Genomic DNA, 18,718 nt, shown 5'->3' with positions numbered 1-18,718 from the left:
GAGAAGAGAAAGAGCTTCAGACACAGTAAGCCACAAACAGCAGCTCTTTTGCATTCTATTTGCTTCTTGTAGATTTGTAGGGGACACTGAGAGTTGACGTGGTGAACGAGGTGCAGAAGGAAGGCACTGTAGTAGAATGAGTGTTGAATAGTCAAACCTGGGAAGTCAAAGGGAGGAAATTGGAAGGCAGCCCAACACAGCCTCTACAAAGCTCCGAAGGACGCGCCCTGCACAAGGCGGTTCCACCATAGGCGTTGGCATGAGGCCTTGCTCACAGGGGTACCTCGGCAAGCATGTACGAGAGAGGAGGCTTTCCATCTCCTACTAGTTCCTCTTACTTGTTTTACTACTTTCAAGCTCAGTGTCTCCCGTTGCTAAGCGCCTCTGGTCCCCACAGTCACCCAGGGACCAGCTTGTCCAAGCCTCCATCTTGGATCCGCACCCTCCGAAGCGAGTGACAGCCTCACTCAGTGCAACAAAAGGACTTTACAGACCCATTTCTGCTCCCTGCTGCTTCTCTCCTCCTCGCGGCTATAGCCCCTCCCCCAGCTTACGTAAGCAGGGGAAAGTGGGAAATACCGCGGCCACCCAATCCCGCCATCCAATCCCGCGGTTTCCCACAGACCTAAGGTGTATCTGTGAGACGTGGTGTGAGGCAAACTTAAAAGGCAGATCCTGCAAGGAGTTGCTGATTTCAACGAATGGTTCTGAAAATGCTGACGAGAAAGGAGATCTAAATGTTGTATTTAGAAATATTATACTTTTCGAATATATACTAGAAGCATAAACAAGGTGTGCCCTGTGATCTTCAGAGTGACCAGTTTGTAAAAAGCACATCCATTTATAGGCACGGGTGTGTGCACACACTTCTAAATGGATTGGTGAGGTAACTTATGATGGGGAATTTGAGAGATGTGTGCGAGGGAACACATTTGTTTTGCAAATACAAATAGCATCAGACTTTCCCAGGGATGAGGCCCTAATGTAGCATTCGATATCAAATGGTCAGTCCTGAAATTCTATATATACAAGCAACATTAAGTAGACTCATTAAATATCATTAAACATTAAATAGCATCATTATATTTTGTTTTTATAATTTTAATTAAAATATAATTACATCATTTCCCCCTTTTTCTTATTCACTCCAATGCCTTCCATGGCCCCTCCCTCACTCCCTCTTAAATTCATGATCTCTGTTTCATTATTATTGCTACACACACACACACACACACACACACACACACAGCCTACTGAGTCTGTTTAACGTTGCTTGTATATGTAGGATTTCAGGACTGACCATTTGATAATGGATACCACATTAGGGGCACATCCCCGGGAAAGTCTGTTTGTCCCTCTCTCTGCAGCACGTGTGTGTTTAATTCCTTCTCTAGGGGTAGAGCCCAGTGAGATCCTCTTTCTGTGTTAACAAATCCGTTGATGTTGTTCAGGTCTTGTTTAGGCAGCCATATTGATGAGGTATCATGGGCCATGGCTTCCAAGTCATTTCTAGGAAACACGACCTCATGGCAGATTTTTACTGGAAAAAAAAACTTTTAATTACAAAGATGAATTTCATAAGTTGGTCATATTATGAAGTTGGATGTCTGCCAGGTGTAAGTGGCATTGTGCTCATGGGAAGATTCCCTCTTCTGAGATACTAGGGTTAGGGAAGAGACAAAGTTGGCATGTAAAACACCTAATGGTGCACAGGCACTCCTGTGTAAGTGTGTTAGAATACAGGCACACCTGTGTAAGTGTGTTGGAATACAGGCACGCCTGTGTAAGTGTGTTAGAATACATGCACGCCTGTGTAAGTGTGTTAGAATACAGGCACGCCTGTGTAAGTGTGTTGGAATACAGGCACACCTGTGTAAGTGTGTTAGAATACATGCACGCCTGTGTAAGTGTGTTAGAATACAGGCACGCCTGTGTAAGTGTGTTAGAATACAGGCACACCTGTGTGTGTTGGAATACAGGCACACCTGTGTAAGTGTGTTAGAATACAGGCACACCTGTGTAAGTGTGTTAGAATACAGGCACACCTGTGTAAGTGTGTTAGAATACAGGCACACCTGTGTAAGTGTGTTAGAATACATGCACACCTGTGTAAGTGTGTTAGAATACAGGCACACCTGTGTAAGTGTGTTGGAATACAGGCACGCCTGTGTAAGTGTGTTGGAATACAGGCACACCTGTGTAAGTGTGTTAGAATACAGGCACACCTGTGTAAGTGTGTTGGAATACAGGCACGCCTGTGTAAGTGTGTTAGAATACAGGCACGCCTGTGTAAGTGTGTTGGAATACAGGCACACCTGTGTAAGTGTGTTAGAATACAGGCACACCTGTGTAAGTGTGTTGGAATACAGGCACACCTGTGTAAGTGTGTTAGAATACAGGCACGCCTGTGTAAGTGTGTTGGAATACAGGCACACCTGTGTAAGTGTGTTAGAATACAGGCACGCCTGTGTAAGTGTTTTGGAATACAGGCACGCCTGTGTAAGTGTGTTAGAATACAGGCACGCCTGTGTAAGTGTGTTGGAATACAGGCACGCCTGTGTAAGTGTGTTGGAATACAGGCACACCTGTGTAAATGTGTTGGAATACAGGCACGCCTGTGTAAGTGTGTTGGAATACAGGCACGCCTGTGTAAGTGTGTTAGAATACATGCACACCTGTGTAAGTGTGTTGGAATACAGGCACGCCTGTGTAAGTGTGTTGGAATACAGGCACGCCTGTGTAAGTGTGTTAGAATACATGCACGCCTGTGTAAGTGTGTTAGAATACAGGCACGCCTGTGTAAGTGTGTTAGAATACATGCACGCCTGTGTAAGTGTGTTGGAATACAGGCACGCCTGTGTAAGTGTGTTAGAATACAGGCACGCCTGTGTAAGTGTGTTAGAATACAGGCACGCCTGTGTAAGTGTGTTAGAATACAGGCACGCCTGTGTAAGTGTGTTGGAATATAGGCACACCTGTGTAAGTGTGTTAGAATACAGGCACGCCTGTGTAAGTGTGTTGGAATACAGGCACACCTGTGTAAGTGTGTTAGAATACAGGCACGCCTGTGTAAGTGTGTTAGAATACATGCACGCCTGTGTAAGTGTGTTAGAATACAGGCACGCCTGTGTAAGTGTGTTGGAATACAGGCACGCCTGTGTAAGTGTGTTAGAATACATGCACACCTGTGTAAGTGGGTTAGAATACATGCACACCTGTGTAAGTGTGTTGGAATACAGGCACGCCTGTGTAAGTGTGTTGGAATACATGCACACCTGTGTAAGTGTGTTAGAATACAGGCTAGGCATTCGTGCTTAAAACATTGCTGACACAGTGAGTTGGGATCTAGATGTTTTTCAACTTTTGTTTTATTTGAAACTTCTCAAAGTAAAAGGCTACAGAAACAGAAGATAAACATCACAGAACAGGGACACAGAGAGAGCCTTCTGCTGTGTTGTGGGGGGACGTTCAAAAACAGCCTTTAAAAGAAAAAAACAAAGGAGTATATTCAAGGTAAAGCCTGTGGCAAATAAACAGGAAATAAAAATCAAAGAAGTCATCAATGGCAATAAGTATAATGCATAAATCTGGGAACATTTAGGGCATTATTCCAAAATTATTTTAAATAAAATCCAATTTTTAAATTCTTTTTATATTTTTAAAAATTATGTCATGAACTATATAAATTCAATTATGTTCAGAATAAAACAGCTCTTCACTTTATCAAATAGAACATTGCTCAAAGTGAAAGGACTTAGGATTTTCTCATAGAAGTGAGTCATAACTAGAAAGGGGGCTGAACTCATTAAATATTTAAAGCATAAACAGCTTAACATTTGTGGTCTGACAGAATTTATTTGTTCACTTTTTAAAAGACAGATTTCTTAAAACTCTTCTGGTGTCATTTTCTGTGAATGTGGTCAGGTAGTCGTTTTGCTGTTGTCATTGGGCATTTTTTTTTTTTTTAAAAAAGTTTTTGGTCTCTTGGTGGGGCAGGGGTGGGCTAAAGCCATAGAAAGAAAAATGTGATGTATGTATCCAGTATGTACGATTTTGTTTTTGTTTTGCAAGAAGAGTTGAACTATTTTTGATAACAAGAGTAAATGGTGGAAAATGAAATAAAACAAAAACAAAAACGGCCATCATCTAAAGTCAGCCTGCAGACACCCACATCTGAAATCCAGAGATACCCTAACATACCCTGGTGACCGGACTGCTGGAGACATCTTTTTTTATATTCTTTTTTTTTTAAATATTTATTTATTATGTATACAATATTCTGTCTGCATGTATGCCTGAAAGCCAGAAGAGGGCACCAGACCTCATTACAGATGGTTGTGAGCCACCATGTGGTTGCTGGGAATTGAACTCAGGACCTTTGGAAGAGCAGGTGATGCTCTTAACCTCTGAGCCATCTCTCCAGCCCGTGGAGACGTCTTTGAGGAAGATGTCTGTCTGCTCTTTCCTTTAAGGAGTTGGAAGATACAGCTGATTCAAGTGTGGAAGCACAATTCTTAGTTAAGGGAGCCACCTTAGGGTTGGCAAGAGACTTGAACCTAGAGTGGCTCCCAGGTGCCCAAGCCGAGGTCCCCAGTTAGTTCCTTGGGCAGCTGAGGATAGGGAACCTGAAATGACCCTATCCTAGAGCAATACTGACGAATATCTTGCATATCATCATAGAACCTTCATCTGGTGATGGATGGAGACAGAGACAGAGACCCACACTGGAGCACTGGACTGAGCTCCCAAGGTACCGATGAGGAGCAGAAGGAGGGAGAACATGAGCAAAGAAGTCGGGACCACGAGGGGAGCACCCACCCACTGAGACAGTGGAGCTGATCTATTGGGAGCTCACCAAGGCCAGCTGAACTGTGACTGAAAAAGCATGGGATAAAACTGGACTCTCTGAGCATGGCGAACAATGAGGGCTGATGAGAACCCAAGGACAATGGCACGGGGTTTTGAACCTACGTAATGTGCTGGCTTTGTGGGAGCCTAGCCAGTTTGGATGTTCACCTTCCTAGAAGTGGACGGAGGGGGGTGGACCTAGGACTTACCACAGGGCAGGGAAATCTGACTGCTCTTTGGGCTGGAGAGGGAGGGGGAGAGGAGTGGGGGGAGGGGGAGAAGGGTGGGAGGAGGGGGAGAAGGGTGGGAGGAGGGGGAGGGAAAGGGGAGGCTGGGAGGAGGAGGAAATTTGTTTTTTTTTTTCTTTTCTCAATAAAAAAAAAAAGTGTGGAGAATAATTGTTACCTCAGCCACAGATGGGACATTTCTTGTATCACACCCTCTGCGAGTCTCAAGCACCTTCAGGGAAAAGATGAGAAGAGACGGAGATCAGGGAGGAGTGGTGTTAACCGGTGTCTTCTGGATATGGACCATGGAACTCAGGAGCTGGAAGCAGGTGTGGTTGCCTACACAAGACCAGTACAAGGTGAAGCCAAGTTAACCTCCTAGCATGGAGGGAGAAGGGACTCAAGACACACCGTGTGCAATTCTCAGAGAACTCATAAAAGGATGGAAGGCCCATTACACGGGCCAGGCTTCTTCCACGGCTCCACACCACCACCACCACCACCACGGTCATCACAATATCCGCATTGCTGGTGGTGCCACTTAAACAATTCTACTGGTGTAATTCAAACATTTATTTTGTCAGAATCTGTGCTCAGAGATAACATAAAACATGCGGTGAAAAGCCACATGATTTATCCACTCTCTCTGGGTCCTTGAGGAGGTGAATGATTCAGGGTCAAAGCATGCTTCTGCCTGTTGCTCTCTCAGAGGACCCTCCAGGGAGCAGTGGTCACTCCCATTTGATAAGATCAGGACTGGAGCGTTTAGGAGCCCATGTGCTGGGCTGTCCACAAACTCTTACTGTCTCCCACTCTTCCAGCAAGCCCTGCAGTGAGACTGGCCCTGGAGCATGGTGCAAGAGATGGGTGAAACAGAGCATCAAGCCACTGTGTCATGCAGGGTCTGCACCTTTCTCTTTGGGGATGGTGGTAAGGGTTCCTTTCCATCCAGGAGACATCCTGTGCAATTCACACACCTCCCTGACTGTGTGGCCCCTGGAAAGCAGGGTGTCCTTGTCTCTTCCTCACACCCAGCCAGCAGTGTCTGAGGGAAGGTGTGATGAATGCAGCCATCATTTTATCGATTCTCTCTCTCTCTCTCTCTCTCTCTCTCTCTCTCTCTCTTCTCTCCTCTCCTCCTCTCTCTCTCTCTCTCTCTCTCTCTCTCTCTCTCTCTCTCTCTTTCTATTTTGGGAATTGGTAAGAAACCCTGGTCTTTGCAGCCCTCTTTAACAGTACAGGGTGGGGCTAAGTAGGAGGCACCTAGTTGAAAGACTGGGGTGGTACTAAGATGGGGGGAGTCACTGGTACACAACATAACCCAGATCTATCTATCTATCTATCTATCTATCTATCGATCTATCTATCTATCTATCCATCTATTATCTATCTATCTATCTATCCATCCATTATCTATCTATCTATCTATCTATCTATCTATCTATCTATTATCTATCTATTATCTATCTATCTATGTATCTATCATCTATCAATCAATCTATCTATCCATACACCCATCTATCTATCTATCTATCTATCTATCTATCTATCTATCTATCCATGTATCTATCATCCTTTTATTCATTCATTTTTCTCCCTCCCTTCTTCCTTTCCTCCCTCTCCCTTCTCTCCCTCTTTTCCTCTCTCTCCCTCCTCCCCTCCCTCCCCCACCCCTCGAGCTTGGCACTCACTCTTGGTAGTAGACACTCTCTGCAGTTCTTTCCTCAGAACCAAGCACACCAAGTGTAGCCAGGAAACATCCTTTCAAATACATCTCCACATTTACCGTGGGCCAGAAACCAAATGCAAACTCTCTTACTTGCCCTTTAAGACCAGAGGCAGGCTTTCTTTTTTTATTGATATGATTTATTAATTTATTTTTAAAACAATCTTTTATCATTTCAGAGGCTCTTAAGGCATAGTCCTAAGACGTTTGAAAGAGCAGAACGGTTGGACTAAATTTAGCATCCTAACAGCCAGTTGGCATGTATGTAATGAAAGATTTAAACAGAAAGAAATTCAGCCCCAGACAGAGGAGGCAGAGAGGGATGACAAGAGGAGACCTAACAGACAAATACATTTTTAAAAGGTGCTGAAGGAAAAGAAACACAGTTAGCAGCCTTACCATTTCCTTTCTTACCGGCATCTGAGAGGCCTAATTGCTATTCATGGAGTTGCTGACTGAACACGGAATTGCCTAATAGGAGGATGCCTGTCTTTCATGTTGCAATAGCCAATATTTTGCACACTGCCTAGCATATAATAAGGGATAATGAATACATATTGTAAAAGTGAGCATATTGGTGTGTGTGTGTGTGTGTGTGTGTGGAGAGAGAGAGAGAGAGAGAGAGAGAGAGAGATCATCATATCAGAGACTTCTAGACTTGTAGGTAAGACAAAGTTCACTTACACATGTAGGTTAATTTCCAGCATCTTTGGCCAGCCTAACGAGTACTCATTAACTAGTACTCATTAACTAGTACTCAGGGGAGGATGGCCAAAGCCAGTGCTCTCTGCTAACCTGCAAAGGTCTCTCTACCTGACGTAGAAATGCTGCTCTATTTGTTTTATCAACTATGCTTCAAATCAGAGATTCCACAGGGAGTCCCAGTGTGGGTACAAGAGCGTGACTGCCCGGGTGCCATGACAAGGCAGACAACACAGGTACCCCAGAAACTTCCTTCCTCAGGGTCAAGTTAGGCTCCATCCAAGGACTACCTATGCACATCAGAGAAATTTGGGGTTATGGCCGAAGACATCTCACGTCTTTTTAAAAACATGATGGCGATGATTTGTGTGTGTGTACATGTGTGTGCATGCGTACATGTGTGTGTGCATGTTTGTATGCGTGTGTGGGCACACCTAGCACTTTGCATATGTATGTAGATATCAGAAGATAACCCATAGGAAGAAGTCAGTTCTCTCCTCCCCTCACGTGGGTTCTGGGGATCACACTTAGGTCCCCACTCCTGGCGAGCGTCTTTGCTCGCTGGGTCATCTCATCTCTCTCACACCTTGAATGAACACACAGTTAAGAGTCGAACACGGAAGAGACCAAGCACTGTACCTGGGGGCCCGGATAGAATGCAGACATCCGGAACTAGAAGCCCTCCCTTCCCTCAGTCCCCCTTTCTTCATTCCGTGTATCCTAGAGTTACATATGAATTTTACTTTTTTATTTCCTTTAATGGTGTCTTCATGACACCACCGCACAAAAACAGCATGACATGAAGAGGCATTTGGTAGAGTTTAAAGATCTCAGTTGGTTTGAAGCAATTTTCTTTGAAGACATCTATCTCCTTTACTATTCCTGGACTCAAAAAAGTTCTTATGCCTCTAACAATAACAGCACACACATATTCAGGCCTTTTTACATCTCTTTATTAGAAAGAAATGATATTTAGTCAGACAATAATAGCTCTATCATCAGCTAACTTTTCAGTGACATAGTTTTCTGTGACAGACTGGTGACCCAGAGGTCTAACTTACAAAGGAAGTAAAGAGTATGTTTCCGATACCATCCAGGAGACAAAACACAGCGAATTAGGTTCATACCATCCATGAGAAGAAACAGCAAATTAGGGTCAAGTCTGTAGAGAAGGCAACGGGAGGTGGGCCATGGGAGGTGGTGGAAGTGAGCCCACCACCAGGCTTCGAGGCCTGGGCGTAAAGCACTATCCCCCAACAAGTGGGCCGAAGAATATGCTGCGGGCTGATGTGGCTCAGTGGTTGAGCATTTCCAAAGCCGGCTGCAGTTCTCAGGTGACCTGTCCATGGGGAGGTTCTCTTGTGAGCCACCTGAAGACTGAACCCAAGCAAAGAGGAAGGCAGTTGTTGGTCTTTACGCATAGTTGAAGTGACCATTCTGAATTTTGCTATTTTATTATTGTTGTTGTTGATTTTCAATCGCTTCCTCCTTGCTCAGCTGGCTCGAGTCTGACAGGGCAGGCTAAGCACTTCCTAAGTGGGTAGCATTCTTTCAGAAATCTTTCCCTGTCCCACTGCAAACCTCTACCAGTGTATGAATGAGATACTCTCAGGTTGAGAGAGAGAGAGAAAAAGAGAGAGAGAGGACAATGGTGAGAGCCACTCTGAAAGCAGCTGCAGGCTGGGAGGTGGCTGAAGGAGTTGGGATTTTCCTTAGCAAGGTAATCTTTTAGACAAGAACACCTCCTTACATCTCTCTGCAAGATGCTTCTGTCAGTGCAAGTCTTCTCCCCAATGGAAAACCACACTGGCACATCTCAGTTCTTTCTTCACTGACCCTCGCTAACTCAATGTGGAGAATGGTCCCCAAAGGAAAAGTGGGAAGTGACGCTATCATGTCTGTGGGGACTTTACTTGAGCACGCAAGCCAGAGTCCACGGAGTTGGAAAAGAGGCACCTCTCATTGCTACCGTTTGCCCACCTGAAGTCAAACCACTCTTGTAGGCAGGACTGAGGGGCCAGCTTAGTGACTTGGCCCTGAGTGGTGTCATGAAACTTGTCAGTGAAACTCAGGAGTCAGAGGAAAAAACGCTGGAGATAAAACTCAAGAATCGACTAAGACTGTGCCTCGGAGGACCTTCTGTGAGTCTGTAGCTGTGTAAAGCATTTGCTCAGCAAACATTCCCTCCTGCCAGTGCGGGGGGTCTAGCCTGAAGCTCCACAGATCTCCACAGAGTTTCCATCCCTGTGTCTTGTGCGCGTGTGCACATGTGTGTGTGTGTGGAGGGGGCTTGCACATTTTCACATCCACAACTCTGGACTTTTCCCACCTGCTGGGGCTGTGATCTTGAGCACAGAAGTCAGGTCTTGGAACTCCTGTCCTGTTCACTGGCCTCAGGAGAGAGGGCCTTCACACCCCCCTTACCTACGCTCTATCACTCCTTGGGCTAAGGTGGATGGCAACTGATTTTAGCAATAGTGTTAACCCCCTGTGGGCTAGACTCTCACTGCTTACAAAGGTTCCAGGCAGTGCAAACATCAAGACCCCAAAGTCCACAATAAGCCAGGAAAATACTCCCAAACCTCAGGGTAGTTGAAGGAGCACATTAGAGATGTGTTTCATTTTTTAAAAAATGCGTTTTATATGTATACTTATAAGTGTAGCTGTGTGCCTATGTTCTCTGTGCACGTGTCCCTGTTCTATGACATCAGCTGTCATCCCTGGACGACTATCCACCTTTATTTTATGAGACAGAGTCTCTCCCTGGACCCAAGGCTCACGTATTCCATGAGACTATTGCATAGTCTTTCTCTGGGTTTGGGGGGTGGGGCAGGAGGGGCTACGGTCAACACACTCAGCTTTGACGTTGGGGGTGCTACGGTTCAGGCCACCAGATCTCATGTTTGCACGGCAGGCTGACTGAAGCATCTCCCCAGTCTTGAATTTTTAATCTCATCACTGGTCTCTGGCTTGCCTTAATGCAATTTTATAACACACTTTCCTCAAGGTATAACTTTATGAAGAACATTTGACATCTGCCTTTATCGTGGGGTCACCCTACCAAAGTGCTCAGCCGACACAGACATGTAATCCGTCTGCGATTAAGCAGCAGAATACATTATTTCCTCCTTTCTTCGAGGGTTCACTGCCTGGCTGACCATTCCCACTGTGGAACACAGGTGCAAGGGCAGGCTTTTCCTGCGTGGGCTGTCAGGGCTTTAACCAAACTTTATTTGTAATACATGCATGACTTGTCTTGAGAAGTGGGCATAAAAGGGAGAAAATCAAAGAAAACTGAAAAAGAAAGAAAATGAAAAGAAAAGAAAAATAATAAAAAGGAAAAGAAAATACTGTGAAGGCGCTTTTTCCATAGGAAAAAAATATTTTATTTTTTTAAGAACAAATTCAGTTTGAAAGAGACGTGGAATGTGACTGCTCGGATCTCGTCTTCTGGGGCTAACTGTCATGTGGAAGTAAAAGCAGGTTTGGAACCTATGACAGGCTAGGAAAATAAAACAAAGAAAAAAATATTTATAACTCAAGCATAATACTGTGTTACTTACAAATTGGACAACGAAATTAAATAAATATTCATGGTACATAATTACGGCACAAATATGCAGCAATTTGGCAACCTTTTATACCATTTTTTTCCTCATTACAGTGCAAAGGGGGAATGACACTGCCGTTAAACAAGCTGTAGCTAAATACATTGCAAAAATTCAGATTTTATACAAAACATCTCGCTTAGACTTTATAAAAAACCAACATTGCTCTATGTACACAATCTGGGTAAGAAAAGCCATTTCTGTCTTGTTTTCATGTGTATTTTTATTAAAAAGGTGAGTAAGGCTACTGTAACACCCCGAATCCATAGACGGTAAGATCTGGTCTACCTATTTACAGCATCTTCTTACACAGGATGGTGCAAGCTCCCAAGTCAGGTGACCGGGATGGGAATACAAGCAAGGCATTTACAGTAACTTTTCCAAAGCTGAACCAACTCCAAATAAGGGGACAGTTGGTAGATTGTCATCTTCTGCACCAGACACGAAACAGACGCACGGGGTCACTCTTCATCAATTCATCTGATTTTTCACAGTTTAGCATAGGACCAAAAAATGTAGCCAACTGATGACACAGACATTTGATTTCATTAAAATCAGACGGCTTCCCATGTCTCCCCTCCTCATCCCTCTCCTTCCCCGTTCCTACGACTTTTGATGGCTTACCAGAAAATCTTGCGTGAATGCACAGGAGAGGCTGGGGTGACGGAAAGAATTACATATGTACTGTGGCTGATCACCATGGCAACCTTCCACAGAAATATGATATAGATATATATAATATATACTGGAGATATATATTATACATATATGTACACACGTGTACCACACACCCACTCACACATACACATACATTGAACCAACATAATTTTCAGGTTTGGGAAGCAGGGAATGATTTCTGTGACAACTCATTGTTACAGGTACTCACTGGAGGTCTGAGAACCTTCAAATGCTGTCGTTACAATTTTTTTTTCTCCTCCCAATTCAGAAAGCAAAATGTTACCATAGTAACAGGACTCTGTTAAAGATGTCTATTTTGCATAGCACATAAAAAAAAAAGTAGGCTTCCTGCTTCCTGTTTATTCTTCTGGAAGGGCAGGGATAGGAACAGGAGAAGAGGGACCCACAGCTAAACTTTCAACTGTAACTCCCTCAGTGTGACCTGCTGGATTCCAGAGAACACTTCAGCCCATAGGGCAAGGGAAAACCCAACACAGACAGTGAAGGCCAGTCCCTTTGTCTAACATAGGGCACAGTGCACCGATTTCCTGGCGTTTGGGGGCTGGCATTCCTCGTCTACAGTTCCGTGAGATGTCTGCGGGACTTTGTTATTTTCGTCTTCTGTTCTCGTTACTGATAACTTTTTGGGGCGACACAGCTTCTCTCAGAAGTAGCTATCCAATCATTAACTCTGTAAAGCACTAAGGGCTGGGATCGCTTTAATCGCCACGGCTAACGAAATCCCACATCTCCTGGTGTGTATTGTGTGTAATCTTAAAATATATATTAGTAAAAAATCTTTCATTTTATATCCCTTGTGTTCTATACACCTAATATAAATATGTCCTATCTCCCTCCTTCCCCTCGACATCATAACTTACTTCCATCTTAAGGACTCTTAGACATGGGCCATGTGTGCTTTGCTTTGACAACGGAGCCCGGGTACAGCCTCACAGCCCGGACAGCACGGCTGGCCATAACCCAAAAACCAAAGTGTAAGGCTCAATCGGGGAGGGGGAGGGGCACTTATGGGGGCTGGGGAGGGGGGATCTGACCTACCTTTCCTAATGAGAATTCCCCAATAACCTCAGTGGTGATGGACTTACAGCCTGTTTGACCTTTGGCTTTTCAACTTGTAGGTCAGATTTGGCTCTCTGCTAATCTCCTAAATGCTTTCCCTGTGTTTAATAAAATGGGGTAATATAGCAGCTGAGTCTGCTTAGACGATCTCCCAAAGCAGACGGACTCTCCCGCAGCTCCAGGGCTGCGCTTTATTTTATTTTTTTATTGCCAGTACCTCAACAGTCCTGCCCCAGGACTTCGCCAGAGGCCTCTCCTCTCCCTCTGTGCTCTGGCTGGTCCTATCACAACAAATGACCCCTCTGTTCCACAGTGGAAGAGGGATTTTTTGATTCCCTGCTGCCTAGCCGTGTGACGGTGAGTTGGGCACCACTTACCACAGTCTGTGGTCTTCCACCTGCCTCTTTCGGTAAAACCAAAGCACCATCTATCATTTCCTTCTGGCTTCCCCACTATGCTCCAGGGGCAGCAGCCTTGACCTGCAGTGGCTGGAAGCCGGTGGAAACCGGCACCCTTCCCTCGTCTCCACACCTCCCAGGCTTCCCGGCGGACCCAGACTCCAGGAAAGCAGGACTCTGTACCTAATACCCATCTAATTTGATCTTGGTGTAAAGGGTGGAGCCGGGACTCTGCGGTGAGGGTCCCTTAATGATGCAGAATGTGGTGAGGGGTCTGGGGAGGTGTCAGAGCCCTGGCAACAGAAGGAGTGAGTAAGGACTAAACGCTAGAGATCTTTTTGAAAACCTTACTGAGCCCGAGGTCCGAGTGACAAGTCCAGCGTGCACGGCAGGAAACATGGAGGCAGGGGCCGGCCTGGTGCACGGCCTTCTCCTAAGATGCTGCTGCACCTTCCATAGCCTACCGTGTCCTCCCCGGGCTCTGCAGATGCCTGAGAGGCTGGGTGCATGGCTTGGAGGTCCGCGAGGGAACGCGGCAGTCCAAGTGGGAATCTCCTAGCAGTCTTCCAGCTTCCGGGGAGGGTCTGTGGTTCCCCAAGGCCGAAAAGCTACAGACTACAAAACTGTCCAGCTCCAGGCTCTTCCAGGAGGCACCCCGCCCCCACAGCCAGGCTCAGGCAGTCCCTGCGCCCACAACAAGGCGCGAGTTCCCTTGGGAGGCGCAGGTCCCAAGCCTCAGACCTTGTAGTAAATGTTGGCAGGACTCTGTGGGGGCATCTCCTGCACAATGTACACTGGGTGCCCATAGTCCCCGCTGACCTTCTCGTAGTGCGGGCAGAAGACGCTGTCTGCAGTCCTTAGCGGTATGATAACGTCACTGGGTTCCGAGCCGTTATTGTTGCCACCTCGCTTGGGTGTGGCCAGTGTGCTGAGTGACAGCGTGGTCGTGTGCTGCGGAGAGTGTTTGCGGTGCCTCCTGCGGTACTTGAGCAGCAGTACTACCAAGGTGATGATGATGACGATGAAGATGATGCACCCTGATGCGATCCCTGCGAATAAGGCCACTTCGGAACCCAGGAGATTGTTCCCGGAATGCCCCGCACTGTTGCCGTCAGTGCTGGAACCTGTACAAATGTAAGAAGAAGAGCCTGTTACTGTGGTCCTGGGACTGCGCTGTGGCTTGCAGGACCCTCGAAATGCAACGATTAAACATGGCCTACGGTCAACTCACAGGGAGAACTGACAGAGATCAACAGATGAGGTGAAGGAGCTCAAAAGGTCCAACACTCACTCACACACTATCCCCAGTGGCTTTCTTGTCTGTGTCTCCTGCAGCAGAACGGCCGGACAGCCAGCCACGGGCTTCCATAGCCTCAGCACTTCAAGGAGCACCGGACCCAGCAGAAAGAAAGGTGCCTGCTGCCGCCACGGCAGAGTACGGGTGCATCCTTGCCCCGGCCTGGTCTTCCCTCACTCTAGAAGCCGTGTGTCATGTGCATCTTAAAACGCCTGCCTTCCGTAGACAGCCCTGCCTTCCGCAGACAGCCCTGCCTACTAGAAGATATGTGCCAGAAAGGAAGGAGTGATGGGGCCTGGGAAGGGGTTCAATTCGAAACTCGGTTGTATTATTTGATTTACACTTAAAATATATTTGGAAGGCAGCAGACGCTCTGGCATCGAACAGGCTGCTAACCCAAATGTTAGCACTAAAGAATTGCCTGGCACCGTTATCCTATCCATTTATCAATTTGTCACAAGGATTTGACACATCTTGTCATTGAAAGTTAGAAGGAAAAAAAAAACAACAAAACTTCCTTGAGTCTTGGAAAGAGGCATAATATTATGGTGGATCTGAATTCTTGCCACCTCTGAAACCAGCGCAAAGATCCTTACTACAAAGGTGCTGATGTGTGTGCCACATTTTGTGAAGTGGCACAGCACAATGAGCCACAACTGTTGAGAAAATGAGCCCATTTTAGAGGGCATGCTTCGGTCAGTGGGCCCGGTGATAATTTTATTTTACAGAGAATGTGAAAAGCATTAAGGACAGCCACCTGGAAAGTACGCCATTAGGCCACGTTTTCTAAGATTCAGAAAAGGATCGGCGAGGCTCTTTGTGGATTAGATGCAATTAGACAGGGATTAGGGCACGAATTATATACACATTAGCATCAGCTTTGGGATGGCATTGAGGCTGAGCAAGATACAACCTCAGCCAATGAGGACCCGTCTGGCGGAACATTGCTGGTGATTGGCACTTCTGGTGAGCGCCGTTACTGCGACAGTAAGACTTTGATGGGAATGAGTTAGTTGGTTTTAGTGGCAGAGTTAATACTGACTCGGTCTGAGTGAAGTTCCCAGGCATCTGTGCCCACTAGTGAATCCCACTGGCTTGGGATGATGGCGAGGCTTCTCTGCCTCTTGGGGTTCTACAAAAACACAGCCCACAGATACACATCCACACCACCCTGCTGTACCTGGGTTTGGTTTCACAAAGGGACTTGTGGTTGAACTTCTCCCGTTGGTACCAGCTTCTAGCTCTGGACGTCTTGTTGGATCGTTTCTCCTGGTTGATCCAGCAGAGCTTGCATCTACATGAAGAGCAAGCGATTAATCATGGCACCGACATCTGACAATAGCAAGCTTCAGGAGCTGCACAGATATCTCAAGAGGCACGAATAGCAATGAACATAAGACTCTTTATGCAAAGCACTGTGAAATACAAGAATATAACCTTCCTTTTTAATCAGAACGGTTATCCTAGCTATTTCGGAGGTTTAGATTAGGAGGCCATCTGTGGAAACTATAGGGATTCTTGCATTTGGCAGTCGAAGTACTGCAGATGACATTTCAATTTAACTGAGCAAGTTGATTGACTACCATACCGGTCTCTAATTAGAAGAATAATTCTTTCTTTCTGCACAATAGGTTATTCTACATGAAAACGCGGCTCTTGGGCTGTCCAGATTTGAAAATAAAACAAAGATGCAGAGCCAGGGTTTACATACTGGACACTTTGATTTCCCAATCAAAGAGGCATTCTGCATTGTGAAAGAGAAATACACATATCTGTGGCAACATCTGTCTCGCTGACCTGAACTTTTGGAGAGATCTCCAGTAAGAAAAACTGAGCATATCGCTTGGGGGAGGTGGGGGGACTCTGCCAGTGGCTCAAAGTGCAGAGAGGGGGCTGCCTTCAAAACTAAAAAGAGGGGCGACGGTGGCGCTCACCGTCACCCCGGGTGCCACGCTAGCTGGGGGCTACACCCGGTCACAGTGGCTTTCACAAAGCAGCAGATGATCTTTTACCTTGTCCAACCTTCATGAGGATCTTCATGGCTCTTGTCTGGCACACCCCTCCCTCCTGGTTATCCAGGCCCTCCAAAGACCCATTTGATGTAGCTGATTAAAAATAAAATGGACAAAACAAAAAAATAAAGAAAAAATCAGGAAATCAATAGGCCAAGATTACATGAACATGAAATGTCTGAAAACAACTTGAAAAATAAGAATTCACTCTTTGTCACAAGTTTTCTGAATGTATGAGATGCTGAAAGCCGAAAAGAAACAGAAAAATAAACAAAGAGAAATGGATCCTAGAAACATGGCCGCTACATGTAGGCTGCCTGCTCCCAAATGCGCTTAAACATGCCATCCCGTACACGTATGATATAGTATTACTCTACAGGTAAAAGGGACAGTGCCATCCAAAATACCCACGGACTCCTAGGGAGCCAAACCAGAAAGTACTGAAGAGCGAACACAGTCCTTTCAAAACTGGGTAATCAGCTCCCAACACCTGCTTCCTCCACTCCAGACTTCCTGCTTCAAGAACAATTAACTTGATGCTCCCTTTGTCAGGCATCCAAGTCCTGTAAACACTAGCAGGGGAGCCTTCTGACACCCCTTGCTCCCTTCTCCAGCCAGAAATGTGCTGAAGCAGCATGCAGGACTCAGGTCTTCGGAGCCCGCCTTCACATCACCATAGAAGCCCCTGCAAGCTTGTGTTTTTATCAACCCCCGCATCAGCCGCTCCAGCCAAGTTTCCTGCAGGGGAAAACTCCAGCAGAACAGATTTCAGCACACCCCTTTCCCCCGTCTGGGGCTTGTGACAACTTCGATACAATACAGGTGGGGGCAACCAACCACCTTGCCCCAGGCTGGCCAAGTGGATTCCCTTTCCATAACATCCCTTCTACCAATGTGTTCCTGCTACATTGTATCTACACACCCTGCTGTTTGTCCTTAGGCCAGTGATTTCTCTAAATGGCTTCGTAACTCAAGCTGCAAAGAGATGGGCTGTCAGGCTCCGTAATGAGGAGCAGGCTTTCAATTACAGTTCAAGACTGAGTGGAAGGAGAGGCTGGAACGTGCTGGACACTGCTTCCCCTTGAGTTCAAGGGGCAAGGAACAGAAGTGTTTCATATACATTCATGCCTGGAACTTCAATCACCTTCCACTTGGACCATCAAAAGTCCTGTCCACTAGCGCTACACTCGGAAGAGAATGAAAAAGGGGCAGGTGTTCTGGCAACTTCTTTCAACCTGGTTGTTTTGTTTTCCAAGCATGCCATCCCCAAACAGCTCCAAATGCTTTCAGAGTGGGTAGAAGTTTCTAACTGAGGAACTAGACAGGAATTTGTTTCTGCACGCTGGGTTACCAACTTCCAATCTCACTGTTCTCCTAAAAACAAAGGAGCCTCTTGTGCATATAAATATCTCGCCCCTTATCTGAGAGTGTCTGATAACTGTAACTCTTTCCTCGGCTGTTGCTGACGCTTTCAGTTTTCCTGGGAAAACAGGTAAGAGTTGCCATAATAATTTTGTTGGGGTGTTGCAGTAGGTTAAACAGTATCCACTCACAGACTGGAGAAAATGCTCGGCAGATAACTCAGAAGAACTGTCTAGAGATACTGTGTTTCTGAGGATCTAAAAAAGGGCCTCTGCTGCTATTGTTACCATTTTCTCCCGGCTTCCTTCCCCTTCTGCAATAAAAGTAGCTCAGTCTCAGAGCCTGTCTGCTAAGGCTTCTCACAGCATGGGGTCCTCTGAGAACTATTTCTGAAGGGTCCAGGGCACTGCTGAATCTTCAGTTATTGCTTAGAGTTTTCTCCCTTCATTTCAGGAATCAGGATATGTCCCCACATAAAAAAAAGTAGAAAGGTGACCTGTTTCAAGGAACTACTGGTCAAACGTCTAGCTTCCTGAACTTGAGGAGAACACTAAGTTTAGACTCAGGAACTCATAAAGCACTTTGTGCTAAAGTGCATCCTATTGAAAGCTAGTAAACAACTTTTCTTTTCTTGCTAAAAGTTTGAACCCTCATCTGACAAAGGACAGTGATAAGTGAAAGCTGAGCAAGGGGTGGGGAAGACTACAGATCTCTTTGGTGTAATCTCAGAGGGAAAAATCAGATTCAAACTAAAAAGAATACCAAAAGGAAGGCAGGTTA

At 45.8% G+C, this 18,718-nt stretch overlaps 1 protein-coding gene across 1 annotated transcript in view; it reads right to left on the bottom strand.

Annotated features, from left to right (window-relative positions):
- Window positions 1–8,505: 8,505 nt before the first annotated feature.
- The window catches only part of Efnb2 (ephrin B2), a 46,246-nt gene continuing 36,033 nt past the window's right edge, over window positions 8,506–18,718 (bottom strand). Inside the window, exons 3-5 of the mRNA XM_041673685.1 lie at window positions 16,577–16,669; window positions 15,745–15,858; window positions 8,506–14,391 (exon numbers count right to left, since the gene is read on the bottom strand). Coding sequence (XP_041529619.1) covers window positions 14,003–14,391; window positions 15,745–15,858; window positions 16,577–16,669 — 596 coding nt within the window. The 3' untranslated portion in view covers window positions 8,506–14,002. The remainder of the gene's footprint in view (window positions 14,392–15,744; window positions 15,859–16,576; window positions 16,670–18,718) is intronic.

This window comes from Microtus oregoni, unplaced genomic scaffold (genome assembly GCF_018167655.1).
Source record: "Microtus oregoni isolate MIOR12 unplaced genomic scaffold, Mior012 000024F_ref0000369, whole genome shotgun sequence".
In the NCBI taxonomy this organism is placed as follows: Eukaryota; Metazoa; Chordata; class Mammalia; order Rodentia; family Cricetidae; genus Microtus; species Microtus oregoni.
This window is presented reverse-complemented; position numbering and strand designations above follow the sequence as displayed.